Consider the following 13,378-nt stretch of genomic DNA (forward strand, 5'->3'; position numbering starts at 1 on the left):
TAAAGGGACATGTCTTCCTCTTGATGGGTCTTTTTCCCTCTTTCCTTTGAAGCTGCAGCGACGATTCCTGAGCAACGGCAGCTTTTTTCTGTCTTTTTTCACAGCTCCAAATAATTAAATCTCCTAACTCTAACCCCACAATACTAATGGCATTTAAATTTGTACTGTGCTGATGGAAAGCTAAACCTGTGCTTAGTCAGAGCCCATGTGGTGAATGAATATTCATTGTTTTTCTCTGCTGTTGAACGAGACGCCCTGAAACGACGAACGCCGTCTTTTCAGGGAGCTTCAATAAAAGATGGGGTACACGATGTACAATTTTCACTAAAAAAACAGCAACAACAACAAAAGTCAGGTGGAAACGACACGTGTCATCTTGATGTCGAAAGATTATTTAATAAATTTCACTGCGTCTCCTTTGTTTCTTGTTCTTTGATTGTCTGAATCGGTTGTTTTTCTGTCGTTCTCAGATTGGCTGTGCCATCATTGCGGGGATCCTGCACTTCTTCTTCCTAGCTTCCTTCTCCTGGATGTGTCTTGAGGGAGTCCAGCTGTACCTCATGCTTGTAGAAGTCTTTGAGAGCGAATACTCGCGGAAAAAGTACTACTACGTGTCTGGTTACCTCTTCCCCGCCATCGTTGTCGGCGTCTCAGCAGCTATTGACTACAGGAGCTACGGGACCAAGAAAGCGTGAGTGCAGCTTCTTTTTTTTTCTCTCTCTGAAAACATTCTTGGAAATGCAGAGCAGACATGCTGGATGCTGCACTGTGTGGGCTTACCTGCTGTGTCTGCGTGTGGCAGATTTTGAAAAGAAATCCGCTCGTCATTTCTGCCAGCACCTTATGTGCATCCCTGGAGACTACACCAAAACATTTGAGCGCCTTTTGCCAGGGATGGGCAGCTGTTCAATTTTTTATGTCATTTGAAAGTGGCTGACAGACTCAACACTGTGGTTTCAGGGGAGGCTGCAGCTACATTAATGCCTTTCTGTTCAAAGACCCTCCTGTGACCTCTTGTTTGTAAATGCTGTCTTAAAGAGGAGAGCGCAGTGCAGGGGAAAAAAAGCCTTTTACATAGATTAATGGCTATATCACAGCTAAGACGACGCTATTAAGAGGGGCTGCTCGGTTTGCTTCTTCTCCTGTTGTGTCCAGCGGTCTTCCTGCTCGTTTTGTGAAAGAGCTTTAAGTTAAACACTGATAATAAAATACATCAGCCCAAGTAACCAAAAATGATTTCTTTCCATTTTTAGCCACAGGAGCATGATGTCGTTTTTGTGGTGTTCACTGCCTGGAGCTGATTTGTGTGTTTCTCTGACATAGGTGCTGGCTAAGTGTGGATAATCATTTCATATGGAGTTTTATAGGACCTGTCACCTGTATCATCATGGTAAGCTGTTTTCTTTTCTTTGAATACTCATACTGACAGAGTGAGGAAGGGACCGAGAGGGTGAGATGAAAGAGATGCAGGAGAGAGATAAAGGGAGCAAGATGGTTGAACTGAAGGGAAAAGTCAGCAGGATTTTTGCTCCAAGCCTTCCCGGTGATGACAGGTTAATTTTGCGCCACAGACAGATTTCGAGGAGTCCGACGCTCCCCTCTGCCTCTCACCGCCTGACAAGGATCAGGCCTTGATAGTGTACTTTTACCTCACTTTTACACAATTTCAGGAAGTCTCATATCACAGATGTGATGACCTTCAAAGTTATGTGATGAAGGGAAAAAATTATGTTAACAATTGGCTCAAACGGTCCATTTTACAGCACACATTGCAAGCCAGGGTAATGTTTATAGCTCTTTTTTGTATTTGTCTGCCTGTAAATAGCGGACGACTTTGTCGGGAAGAAGGAGAGCAAAGGCATCCCTTCTGTTTGGTCAGGGTCCGCCAAGGGTGAAGGACATATAGCATATAATATTGACATATGTCCCATTGAGGCATGCAATTATTTACTGGTCATGACATTATTATCTCTCGCTCCATCAGAGAGGCTCAGAAGAATAAGACCTTCGGGAGTCTTACTTCCCTGCGCAGGAAAAAAAAAAGAAAGAAATAGCAGGTGGTGTGCCTCACATATATCCTCTCAGCTTCCCACATCATGTATTGCTTTGCCCTCGTGCACACCGAGGGATAAGGAAGCTCTGCAGGCTCGTCTTGCTGCTGTGCAGGGAGGATGGGTGGTATTTGTTCAGTACTGTGTTCATTATCCAAGCTAATGGTTGGTACTGTATCTACAGATGCAGTGACCTCTGCTGAACATCAAGCTGACACTGAAAATATACTAGAGAAAAGGGTCAGCCGTGTCAAATTCCATCGAGTCCCTGCGCACTGTTGGCAGACTGCTCCAAGTTTTCAAAGTAAAGATGCAGTAGCCGTACTCTTTGTCTGTGTGGCAGCAGAATAAGTAAAAGGCAAATCTGCACACTGGACTGCATTTCACAGCTTTCTCACAAACAGGGATTGGCTTAGGAATGGAAGAAATGGTGCACACCCGAAAAGGGTCTGCGCTGGATTGAAATGTCTCGGAGTAAATGCTGAAATGACTTTTTCTTGTTTTCAGTGATTTTCTTGTCTTTTTTCTTTCCTCCTCTCTGCCTCCCTGCTTTGAATGTGTGAGCTTATAATTGAGGAAAAGCTAACATTGTATTAAAGCAAACATACATTTCTCCCTGTCTCAGCAAATGCTCTGTCAGCCACACTGGAATATGTTTCCTTTCCCTAAATTGGGCCCTCATTGTTTTCCAATCGAGTGTTGCTCTCATAATGATTTGCATGAAAAATATTTCTGCAGTGGAAATGATGATCGGGATCCCGGTGGTGATGACCGGAGAGATAGAATCATGACCCTGTGAGGAGCTAATGTATTGTAGCAGAGCTAATATGTGACAGGAATGAGGTTTTGCTGCACTGGGCCGGGCCTCGCACATCGCTCCTCTGATTCTGTGCAACAATTGACTCAAAAAGACAAAGTACTGTGGAAAGGGGCATCTCGGGGGAGCGTGCAGGAGCAAGGTTTGTCTGCACCATCCGTGACCCTGGTTTCTCTACAAATTGGCTTTGTCCTTGTCAATGAAAGAGAGAGTTAGAAGGCGAAAAGGCACATGAACAGGAGAAAGGGAGAGAAAACAGTGCTGCTTTGGCTTATGTCTGGATCCCCACTTGTCACCCAGACCATGTTTGTGCCAAGTAACACCAGTTTTGACCTAGGGTGGTCATGTTTTGTTTTGTTTTTTCTCAGCCTTGTGCTTTTCCCCCTCATTTTTCCTGTTGTTTTTGCTGCCGGATGAAACGCTTCCTAAATACTGACTGAAAACAAAAGCTGAGAGAAGGCATTTAGATCCTTGTTCTTAGGCAGAGGTTGCCCTGCTTCTGGGCACAGGGGGTATTAGCTCCATGAAAGGAGGAACATGGAAGTAATGAGTGGTGGGGGGAGCCATTAGCATGCTTGAGATAACTTCAACACAAGGCCTTTTGGATCATGACACGTCGCAAGCAGTTCTTATCATCTGGACAGCTCCATCTGCACCTTTAATATTTTATCCCCAGCAGTTCATTTGGAGTTCAGTGTGTACACACACAGTCCGCTTCAGAAAAAGCTTTCTCCTCAGTCCCAGTGTGGCAAGGTGCTTCTGCATGGCTTGCAGTGATGATTCAGAGACAGAGTGAAGGATAGAGGCAAGACAGCTCCGCTCTAGCAAGAGGGATCCCCCGGGAAGGGCTGCGAAAGCATGTCGGTGGGGGTGGGAACATGTGCCATTCTGCTAGGTTACTTTAAAGTACTGTGTCCCTCTCCTCTGTCTCATTGGATCCATGTCACCACTCCAGGCTGTGTGAAAGGGTTTTTCAAAAGTCCTCGTCCTCGTGTCCCCCCACACCCACACGCCTCCCCTCCCCCACACCCACACCCACTGTCTGACTCATGCAGACAGGAATAATGGCTGATAACGGTGAAACAAAACAGTTTCAGTGCCGTCTGTGATATGAAAGAAGGTTTGCATTTTTTTCCTCTTTCTCTCTCGCTCTTTTTTCCTTTCCCAAGCCATCCTTTTTCTTTTTTTACAGTCGGGCTTATTGTGAGTGGCTCCATGAGTTGATTGCATGTGGAGGGGTGATGTATTGACCACAGGTAGTCTTTTGATAGCAGCGTGTGTGCACCAGAACACTGAGAAATTCTGTGCGAGACTGAATGGCTGTGGTCTGGGTCCAGCTCACAAAGGTCCCTTGCATTGGCAGTCCGTCTCCATTTTTCTTTTGCCAGTGCTGCGGTGCTCTAAAGACAACATGCTAACACCAAAATGCACTGTTTGGTTTTCGTCCCTACAAATGTTTTACTTGCATGGAGCTTTTTTGTTACTCACTTGGCACTGACGCAGGCGTACACATAAATTTGTCTGCCGTGTTTCTGGTGTTTGATCCTCTTATTTGCTCTATTGGAGACTCACATCTCAATTTCCCTTTGTAAGATATTCCTTGACATTATTTATACATGCCTGGCTTTCAGCACAAATGCACTTGGGTTTGTCTGAGTGAGTACATGTACATGCTGTGTCAGGTACTAGTTTGCCCCAGAATAAATGTTTTTGAGGTAAATCATTTGGAAGGGCTCCTTGCTGGACCATGCAGCCTTTGTGTCTCTAAATCACAGTATTGATTTTTTTTAAAGGTAGCAAATAAATGTGCTCAGAAACACAGCACATCGTATCCCTGTCTCAACCTGATATGTGCCACTGGTTCTCTAAAGATTTAATACATTAAAACAAGCAAGCAACAGCCTCCGCACGTCTCCCCTTCCTTCTCTCTCTCTCTTTTCATCTGGCCACAAACAGGAATCGAACAAAATACACCACGTTCCCTCAAGCCTTCTGTAGCTGGTTATACCTTATAATATTTCACTATGTGCATAAAATGATATGCAGTTGTTTTGTGCACCAAGAGGCTCTCATTTCTTCTGCTACTTTTCATTCCCTTCTGACATTCCCAGAATGGTGCTGTGTGGCTGCTCCTCCCCCCCCACCCCCCCCCCCACCCCACCCCCTTTTCTCTTTTTTTTCCTTACAGTGATGGATTTTAATGCATTTCCATGCTCTTATTGATATAGAATGACACTAAATTTGGCGCCAGTCGGCCCCGTCTGAGACTAGCTGGAACGATAGATGTTTATTGGATTAGTCTGTGGACATGCAGAGTTGAAGGCTCTCCTCTTTTAATACTTATGGGCAAATTAACAGTTTTTTTCTCTGTGTGCTATATCTTCAGTCATACATCTTCATGTATTAACACTGCCATTACTCTGTTTTGACAGCTCAATCTCATCTTCCTGGTGATCACAATGTACAAAATGGTGAAGCACTCCACCACCCTGAAACCAGACTCTAGCCGACTGGAGAATATAAAGTAAGTGAAGCGTCATCATATGCAGAGCGCCCGCACACTCCTCCCGCTTATGAGCAATCTAACACCGGTGCTATTCTGCCACTTCCCCCGGAAAAACCACACAAGCCTCTTTTAGTGTTAAGTTGTTGTTTTTTTACTTTCTCCACCTCTACGTGAATTATTTTTATTATTTATTTTTTTAGGCCCAATTTTAAAATGGTTCAAGGGGACGTTAATATTTTCACTGAAATTACATTTTTTTGCATCAACATGTTGTGTATAATCTGTGATGATGACTACACATATTCTGTGACTCATATTTTTCATGCTTTGGTGTTTTACTGCAAACCTGTAGCCACAGAACTGCTCTGGCATGACACGCATCACTGTAAGGATGCCGCGTAACCATTCAGCGTTGGCTCTGGCAGGGTGGGGCGCAGCCGAACAGCTACCATGTGTGTTTGAGACTGGAAAATGTCAAAGCTTTTTCATATTTATATAAATATATATAGAGAGAGCGAGAGAGATGCCAGCTTCTAATCCTAAAAAGAAAAAAAAAAATCCTAACACATCTGCCACCATCTCAACACCGCCACACTCAGCCTTTCCTCTTGTAGCCGCTGCTGAGTCACCTCAGCGTGTAGCTCAGTGTTTTCCAAAGCGCTAATTGTTTGCTGCTGTTGTTTTTGCACATTGTATGAAGAAAAATGATATAAATATATATTTATTGCTGTTTACTCCAGGGCCTTGTTGGTTACAGTCCTGCAGTCTCATGCCATTTTGCATTATTTACATTATATTAGTTTGTGTTTCAACCTCCACCACGCTTTGCGGGAGCGGCGCTTGCTGCTTTCTTTTTTTTCCCCCGTCCAGTGTTTGTTATTCTTCATCTTTGCTTAATGAATGCGTGCAACAACACAGCTCTGTGGTAAAACCGCAATCAGAGAGAACAGTCACAAAAAAGCCTTACTTAGTATTCTAGGTCCATTTGAGATGGACTACTCCCTTTTTAAGGAAACCACTACAGAAAGCATTTACTGAACTTCAGACTGTTGCGCATTTTGATCTCGGATGTTAGAAATGATTTCTTTTAAGCTTGTTTGTACTGAAATGCACCGTTTGCCTAATCGCTGTTTCCTCTGTGATCATTTGTTTCCTGTTGGCGCTGTTTTTCCTGCCAAAGTTTGATGTTGAAGTCAGACAATGGTCGCTGCATGTTGCATGTGAAGCCAAAGTTAACGCACACCCTCTCCTTTCTTTTTCTTCTGTCATTCCTCTCTCCTGTCTCTGTTCTGCAATCCACACCAGTAATTATCGCGTTTGTGACGGCTACTATAATACAGATTTGCCTGGGTAAGCTTCTACTACGCACCTCAGATAATTTTACCCACACAACACCACCCACGTGTAAAGGAGCATAAATGCATATTCAGCTACAGACAGCGTGCTCACACTGAATGTTCTACATGGGATTTTTGTAATTGAATCATCAACAGCAAAATATACAAGTCTCAGTTTTTGTTAGATCCTTTATTTCATTACCTCCCGTGATTTCCCTTGAATCAAAGTTGACGATATCTTACTCAAATGCCGACTAACCCAAGCTGTTATGCGCTCTAATCTAATTGTGTTTCTCTCTTCCTGCCTATCATGCTCTCTAGCTATGAAGATAATAAACGGTTTATCAAGTAAGAACATACTGCCCAGAAGTCGTCTCCTCAGCTTCTAGTTTATTCTCTCTATCCTACGTTATTCCTTCGTGCCTTTTTGTTCCTCTTTCTATCATTTCCTTTCACAAACTGCAGCTTCTAAGCTTCTCATCCACTGTCTTTGTGACCGGTCACTTCCACCACGTCCATCATTTTTGAAATCCAGTTTTGTTGTCATTACTGTTGTGTGTTTGATCATCGAACCGTGACCACTGTTGGTGTGCGAAGGCTCCGCAGGACCTTCACACACGAAGCAGGGAGTTTTCCTTGAACTCTTTCCACGTCTGCGTAGCTTCTCCAGTTCTGATAGCGCACTCAGAAGATGAATATGATAGTGTTTGTTGCTTTTGTTGAGTTATTTTTAAACATGTCGTGCTGTCTTGTTATAGCGGTTGGTATGTTTTAATAAATAGAGAGGTATAAAGAGAAAAGCAGGTCAAGCTCTTTTGCTTGTTTCTTGTCCTGTCTGAGGGCAGAATCTGCACGTGTGAGGATGGAGGGGTGGGGACAGCGGGGAAGGGGTTGTGAGGATGTATGTGTGTGTGTGTATTTTCTTTTTCATTTTATTTCATTTTCCTCCCACCTGGTTTTCAGCCTTTTCTACATATTTCATAGTGGAACCGGGTGATTACATATTCCAATCACTGTTTTGTCACAGAACCTCCCTCATGCTGGATTCGTCCTGTGTCTTGTTTGTCGTCCCTCAGATCCTGGGTCATGGGTGCTTTTGCTCTGCTGTGTCTGCTCGGTCTCACCTGGTCTTTTGGGCTCTTCTTCATCAGCGAGGCCTCGATTGTTATGGCGTACCTCTTCACCATATTCAACACCTTTCAAGGAATGTTTATCTTCATTTTCCACTGCCTTCTCCAGAAAAAAGTAAGTTGTCACTCTGCACTGCGCACGGTTTTTCTCTTTCAAAGTGAAAAGCAGAAGGCTTTTGAGCAGTCAAGGCCAAACCTTCGGCTGAATTCACAGATGCTGATATAAAGAACAAACACTGCCTCATTCTGCTTCTTGCCCAAGTCATATGTAAAGTCAACATTGTATTTAAACACTTGGCTGTTTGCCTGCGTAGGTCCGCAAAGAGTACAGCAAGTGCTTCCGCCACACGTACTGCTGCGGAGGGCTGCCGACTGAGAGCTCGCACGGTTCTGCGAAGACTTCCACCACACGGACCAGCGCACGCTACTCCTCTGGCACACAGGTACACCGGCAATTTTGCACAGTGAGAGTCTCGCCACGTGCCAGGAGAAGATGAGAGCGCGGCGTATCCTGGACTCATCGTACAGCTCTGTTACATTGTTAATAACCCCACTGTTTAAACGATTCCTCAGGAAAATGTACTTTTATTGTGAGCACAGAAAAAAAGCACATCCTGCATCTTAACCTCAGAGGTAGATGAGAAGACACAAACATTATCCCACTTTTTTACAAGCAGCATCTGCTGTACTGCATGAGTACCTTTCTTCTGTTCTGGCCCCTTTAGCTCTTGCTTTTATCCTTTTTCACTAACGCCATGTGCATGGGAAAGAAATAAGTATTGCACTGTTTAAAGAGCATTGCAGGCACTTTTTACTACAGGGAGAGCCAAAATTACAAAGAAGAAAACAACAACTTTGTCCTCGCCTTATCCGGTTCTTATTAAAGGCTAATAGACCTTAGCAGACAATACCTCCAGATGTAATGTGCTTATAGAGAAGCATCCCCGTCTCAGTATAACCTCCAGCCTATTTTAAAGAGTCATAACTGGAGCTGAAGTAGTTTAGAAGTTGAGTTACATAAAATTAGTTTTTGAAAAACTCATACAGAGGGATTGAGCAGTTACTACTGCCCTTGCCTCGCTGCATATTAGTAGGTTTGTGGTATAGTCTGTAGCACGTAGAGGGAAATCGAATGAAAGTTGATCTGAAAGGTGAACGGGCTTGTTTAAAGTCCTAATGACTGTCCCTTGTTGACCTGACAGAGTCGTATCAGGAGAATGTGGAATGACACCGTAAGAAAGCAATCTGAGTCCTCCTTTATCTCAGGTGACATCAACAGCACCTCCACCCTTAACCAAGGTCAGTTCACACCTCATTTCTCTGCACATGCACACCTATGCACACATTTCATCATCCAGCTAAAAATACTTCCTTCAAGTTCCAATGATCTCACCAACACCGTCTAGGGTCCTACTCTGGTAATCGAAATAAATGATTCAGCTTGAAAAGACAGAGCAGTACGGTAAAAAAAAAAAAAAAAGATTTAGGTCTTTAGTGTAGTCTCCCTGTTCTGCCAGCAAAGGATTACAAAAATCCATCCTCAAATACTCTGTGAGCTGTCATTCTGGCCAGTAATGTCAGTCTTAAATTGGGGCAAGGCTGGAAGAACTTTTTTTTTTTTAATTTAAGTGCTGGCTGTCCAAAGTTCATACCAAAGCTCAGGGGAAACATAGACAAAACTTAAAAGGCGGGGAAGGGGTGGGGTGGCAAAGTTTTATTTTCGGAAAATCTTAACATTGCTTTAAAAAGGCATTTTGTAGCCTGGCATGTAAGGTGACCTCTCTTACTTTACAGTGGGAGGGAGAGGGAGAAAAAAAACTGTCATTTATTATTTAGCTTGAGCACAAATATGATGATGAGAAGATGATGTTCAACTCTGGCTGACCTGGAGTGCTTAGTGTGCTGTTAGGCTTTCTGCTGCTCTCTGAAATGGCTTTCCAAGCATGTGAAGGGAAAGAGGGTTTACACCGAGGTAGCTTAACTTCACTCCCTCCTCCCCCCTCCTCTTGACTTCTGTCTCTGCTTCTCTTTGCGGTCACTTTTTCTTAAATTTTGCTGTCACTTGTCACAAATTACAACATTACACCTAGGGCTTTAAAACACATTTTGGCTTGCTGATACATCAGCATCAAAATAGAAGTCTTTTTTGGGGGGCCATCAGTATAATTTCCTGGAGATGTTAATGTAAAGGTTGGATATTGATCACTCTGGGGTGTAGCTGCCTCGTTACCCTGGAGAGACAGTGCACTGAAGGATGGCTCTATCTCCTAGAAGCACTTCCCTGTCATTAAAAACATCCCTGGAGACTTCTCAACATGACAGATGGCATTTAACACAGGTGATAAATGGCAGCCGAAATACCTCAGATCCTTAAAACACACTGCAAGCTGAGGGGGGGGGGGGAATGGAAAGAAGATGAGCTTTTGGAAGAAAGTGGCAAAAAATTAAGACTTAATAATAACTTTGACTTGGACGTGTTCATCTTGGTCTCTTGGGAGCACTTATGTTTGGACCTGGTCCAACAGCAAAACCTCTGCACAATAACAGGGTGCTGTTTTTGGGAGAAAAATAATACTAATAACCGAGCTTGACTTAAAAAATGCAAGAAGTGTGAAAAATTGCAGTAATGAGCACAGCTGTTTCAAATGTTAGTTGGTAAATAAATGGGTTATAAATGCCTTTCAACACACGTAATGAACTAAATAACTGTAGAAGGACAGCGCAAAGTTGACTATTTTTGCATTTCCCCTGGTTGCTCCTCAAACTTTACTCTGTACGATCACTACGTTTCAGATTTTGCGTAAAAAGCAAAGTGGCACCACACGCCTCTCTCCACAAACTGCTGCTAATTTCCTTGATCTCTTTTTCTCAATGCTCCTCTTCTGTCCTGCTGCTCCAGGAATGACCGGGAACTATCTACTAACAAATCCTCTCCTGCGACCACAAGGCACTAACAACCCTTATAACACCTTACTGGCTGAGACAGTCGTATGTAACACTCCCACAGCTCCAGTGTTTAATTCACCAGGTGTGCTTACTTGATACTTTCACCTGCATTCTGCCTGTTCTTCTGTCTTTACCTGCTCTCTCTCTCCCTCTTTTGTATCTCACTTGAGTGTACAGCACACTAAAAGAAAAGCAGGATGTTCGGCAGTATCACCTTTCCTTCTGAATCACTGTCTCCCAAATGCTTGATACACTACTTAGTGTGAGAATGTGTGTGTGTGTGTGTGTGTGTGTCTGTGTGAAAATGCACACATTTTCATGCACGCCAGAGATTCTTGTGGTTCGCCTCAATAGAGTCTCATATGTGTTCTCGTATTTCTAATATCCATACTCTGCATGGGACATGATGATTAAGATGGGAAAGAGATACTACACGTTCTGCCTTAAAATAATGCAAACTGTGCAGCCGCAGTATAAACTGCATGATTATTATGATGAATTCTCCTGAATTGAACAGGTCGTTTGTTAGTTTTGGTTTACTTCAGAGGGAATTTTCCCCTTCAAAACACATTAAACTGCAAGAAAAATCATGCAGCGTTGCATTAGTAGCTGCATACACATACAGACTTTCACAGATTGCTTTACTGTAACACAGTTGGTCATGACTTTTGAGCATATACCACACTGTAAAGACTGTGCTGTGATTATTTTTATATATATCTATATATGTATTCTATTTTGAAACTGAAATGGCCTCCTTTGTCATGTTTTGTGCTTTTCCCTTGTGCTTCCTTCTAGTGACCTACAGAGAGACAAGTATGGGAGTAAAACTTAACTTTGCCTATCAAATGTAAATTTTTTTCAGCATGCTTATTAAAAAACCCAACAAAACCCCGGCACAATCACTGGTTCACTTTAGGCCATTAACACACACTCAGTGAGCAAGCGGTTCACAAAATTATCTACCCAAATTTGAAAGACAATAAAATATCAAATATTCTTCCAGAGCTTCTAAATGCTTATTACTCTGCTATTGTCTCTTTTGCTTAATTTGAGATTTAACCAAAACAAAATGTGTTGCTTTTTTTCCTCCCCGTCAGAACAGCTTTTGTCACAAAGGTTTCTTTTTTCTTTTCTTTCTACCTTTTTTTTCATGTCTTTTCTTTTCTCTCCAGTTGTTTGTCCTTGTGTGGCATACAGCAGTTTCAGTGTCCAGTAGTGTTCCCCGCACTGTTTGTTACCCCAGAAACACCCGTCTGGACACTAAATTGCCTTCTAGCGGGCATAAACACATGGATGTCATGGCTGCAGCTGTTCAGCTTTAGTTTTCGTTCTTCATACTTTTTTTGAAATTTCCACAGAATCTCTGTAAAATCTTTCCCTTTAATCACAATCGGTCCACCCCTCCTGGACATTGACATAATGAATTGCCATGGACATTGAATTAATGTTATAATTAAAGTGGTAGCAGAGTTCCTTTATCTCCTTTCTCAGTCGTGGTATTACAAATACATTTTTCTGCTGCTTTCCATGACCTCCATGCTTTGAGAAATTCCTAACATGACTGAGTCTGACCTCAGCAGCAGCTGTTTTTTTTCTTGAGCTGTTCTGCTAGTGACCGGGGTCTCACTGGGAACTGTTACTGTGACGGATGCCAAGTGCCGAGCTGCGGGCAGGCTTTGACCTTTGCCAGCTTTGGGTACACAAGCTGCCAACTAATGGACAGCAAGTGTACCGACACAAACTCAACTTTAAAAAAAAAAATCGACAACAAAGCGGCTGCTGGCAGTTAGCTCTGAAAACTAAAAGCTAGCCGATGCTTAATTATTTCATTTGCTGAACCCTTGCTCTTGCTAAGTTGCAGTTAAGACCGTTACATTTTGTTGTTCTTTTGAGTGATTCTTCATGTTACAATAAATCATTTTACTTTCTTTTGTACATCAGCTGCTCTTAGACCAGATAGCCTGAGCAGACAGACATGATGTGAGTTGTCTAAAGTGAGTCCTTTCACCTGCTGTGTGTGGTGATGGTGGAGTGCTGCTTGTGGGCTCCCCTTGTAGTGAGAACAAAGATGGCTGTCCCATGTCGATACATGACCACTTTCCCTTTTCTGTCTTATGTCATCTTTTGCCATCTCTGTCCTTTTCTTTAGTTCAGCACATCCAACCTATTAGTTGCTAGAAAACCTTTAAGTGTCGTAGCTTGCCCGTCTGTGGCTTCATACATGTGGACATCCACTTTTTGCCCGGTGTGTTGTGATGGTGATTACTGTCTGTTTCTTAATGTTGTTTGGGATCTTTTTCACATTTGTGGCAGAACTAAGCGCACAAACCCCTTCCTGTATGTTCTTAAAGCAACTTTTTAAAAGGGAAAGTGAAAATGTATATGTGAGAAAGTAAAATGATTTCTCAACGCAAGTGATGCATGCCTGCGTATGCTGAGGATTGTGCCTAACTAACAGATTTACGGCATGGCTTTATTTGACCTCCATGTGAAACTGCATCCTAAACAGCATTAATGCTCTGTTTTATTCCCCCTGCTGTTATTGGTGTTTGACTAATGTAAAATCCCCTCTATTTGCCTTTCTTTCC

The 13,378-nt window shown here is 42.9% G+C and overlaps 1 protein-coding gene across 19 annotated transcripts in view; it reads left to right on the forward strand.

The window, feature by feature from the left end:
- Positions 1 to 13,378, forward strand: part of adgrl2a (adhesion G protein-coupled receptor L2a) — a 94,811-nt gene that overhangs the window by 77,600 nt on the left and 3,833 nt on the right. For 3 of the 19 annotated variants that reach the window (XM_063496211.1, XM_063496213.1, XM_063496212.1), the window contains 10 exons: positions 471 to 691; positions 1,324 to 1,390; positions 5,301 to 5,392; positions 6,680 to 6,724; positions 7,033 to 7,059; positions 7,788 to 7,956; positions 8,156 to 8,284; positions 9,044 to 9,140; positions 10,741 to 10,869; positions 11,586 to 11,603. In XM_063496211.1, the coding sequence (XP_063352281.1) occupies positions 471 to 691; positions 1,324 to 1,390; positions 5,301 to 5,392; positions 6,680 to 6,724; positions 7,033 to 7,059; positions 7,788 to 7,956; positions 8,156 to 8,284; positions 9,044 to 9,140; positions 10,741 to 10,869; positions 11,586 to 11,603 (994 nt within the window). Of the gene's footprint in view, positions 1 to 470; positions 692 to 1,323; positions 1,391 to 5,300; positions 5,393 to 6,679; positions 6,725 to 7,032; positions 7,060 to 7,787; positions 7,957 to 8,155; positions 8,285 to 9,043; positions 9,141 to 10,740; positions 10,870 to 11,585; positions 11,638 to 12,731; positions 12,785 to 13,378 lie in introns of those variants that run through there. The other 16 variants (XM_063496217.1, XM_063496230.1, XM_063496219.1 and 13 more) reach the window with 15 other exon arrangements.

Source organism: Pelmatolapia mariae, linkage group LG15 (genome assembly GCF_036321145.2).
Source record: "Pelmatolapia mariae isolate MD_Pm_ZW linkage group LG15, Pm_UMD_F_2, whole genome shotgun sequence".
Classification (NCBI taxonomy): Eukaryota; Metazoa; Chordata; class Actinopteri; order Cichliformes; family Cichlidae; genus Pelmatolapia; species Pelmatolapia mariae.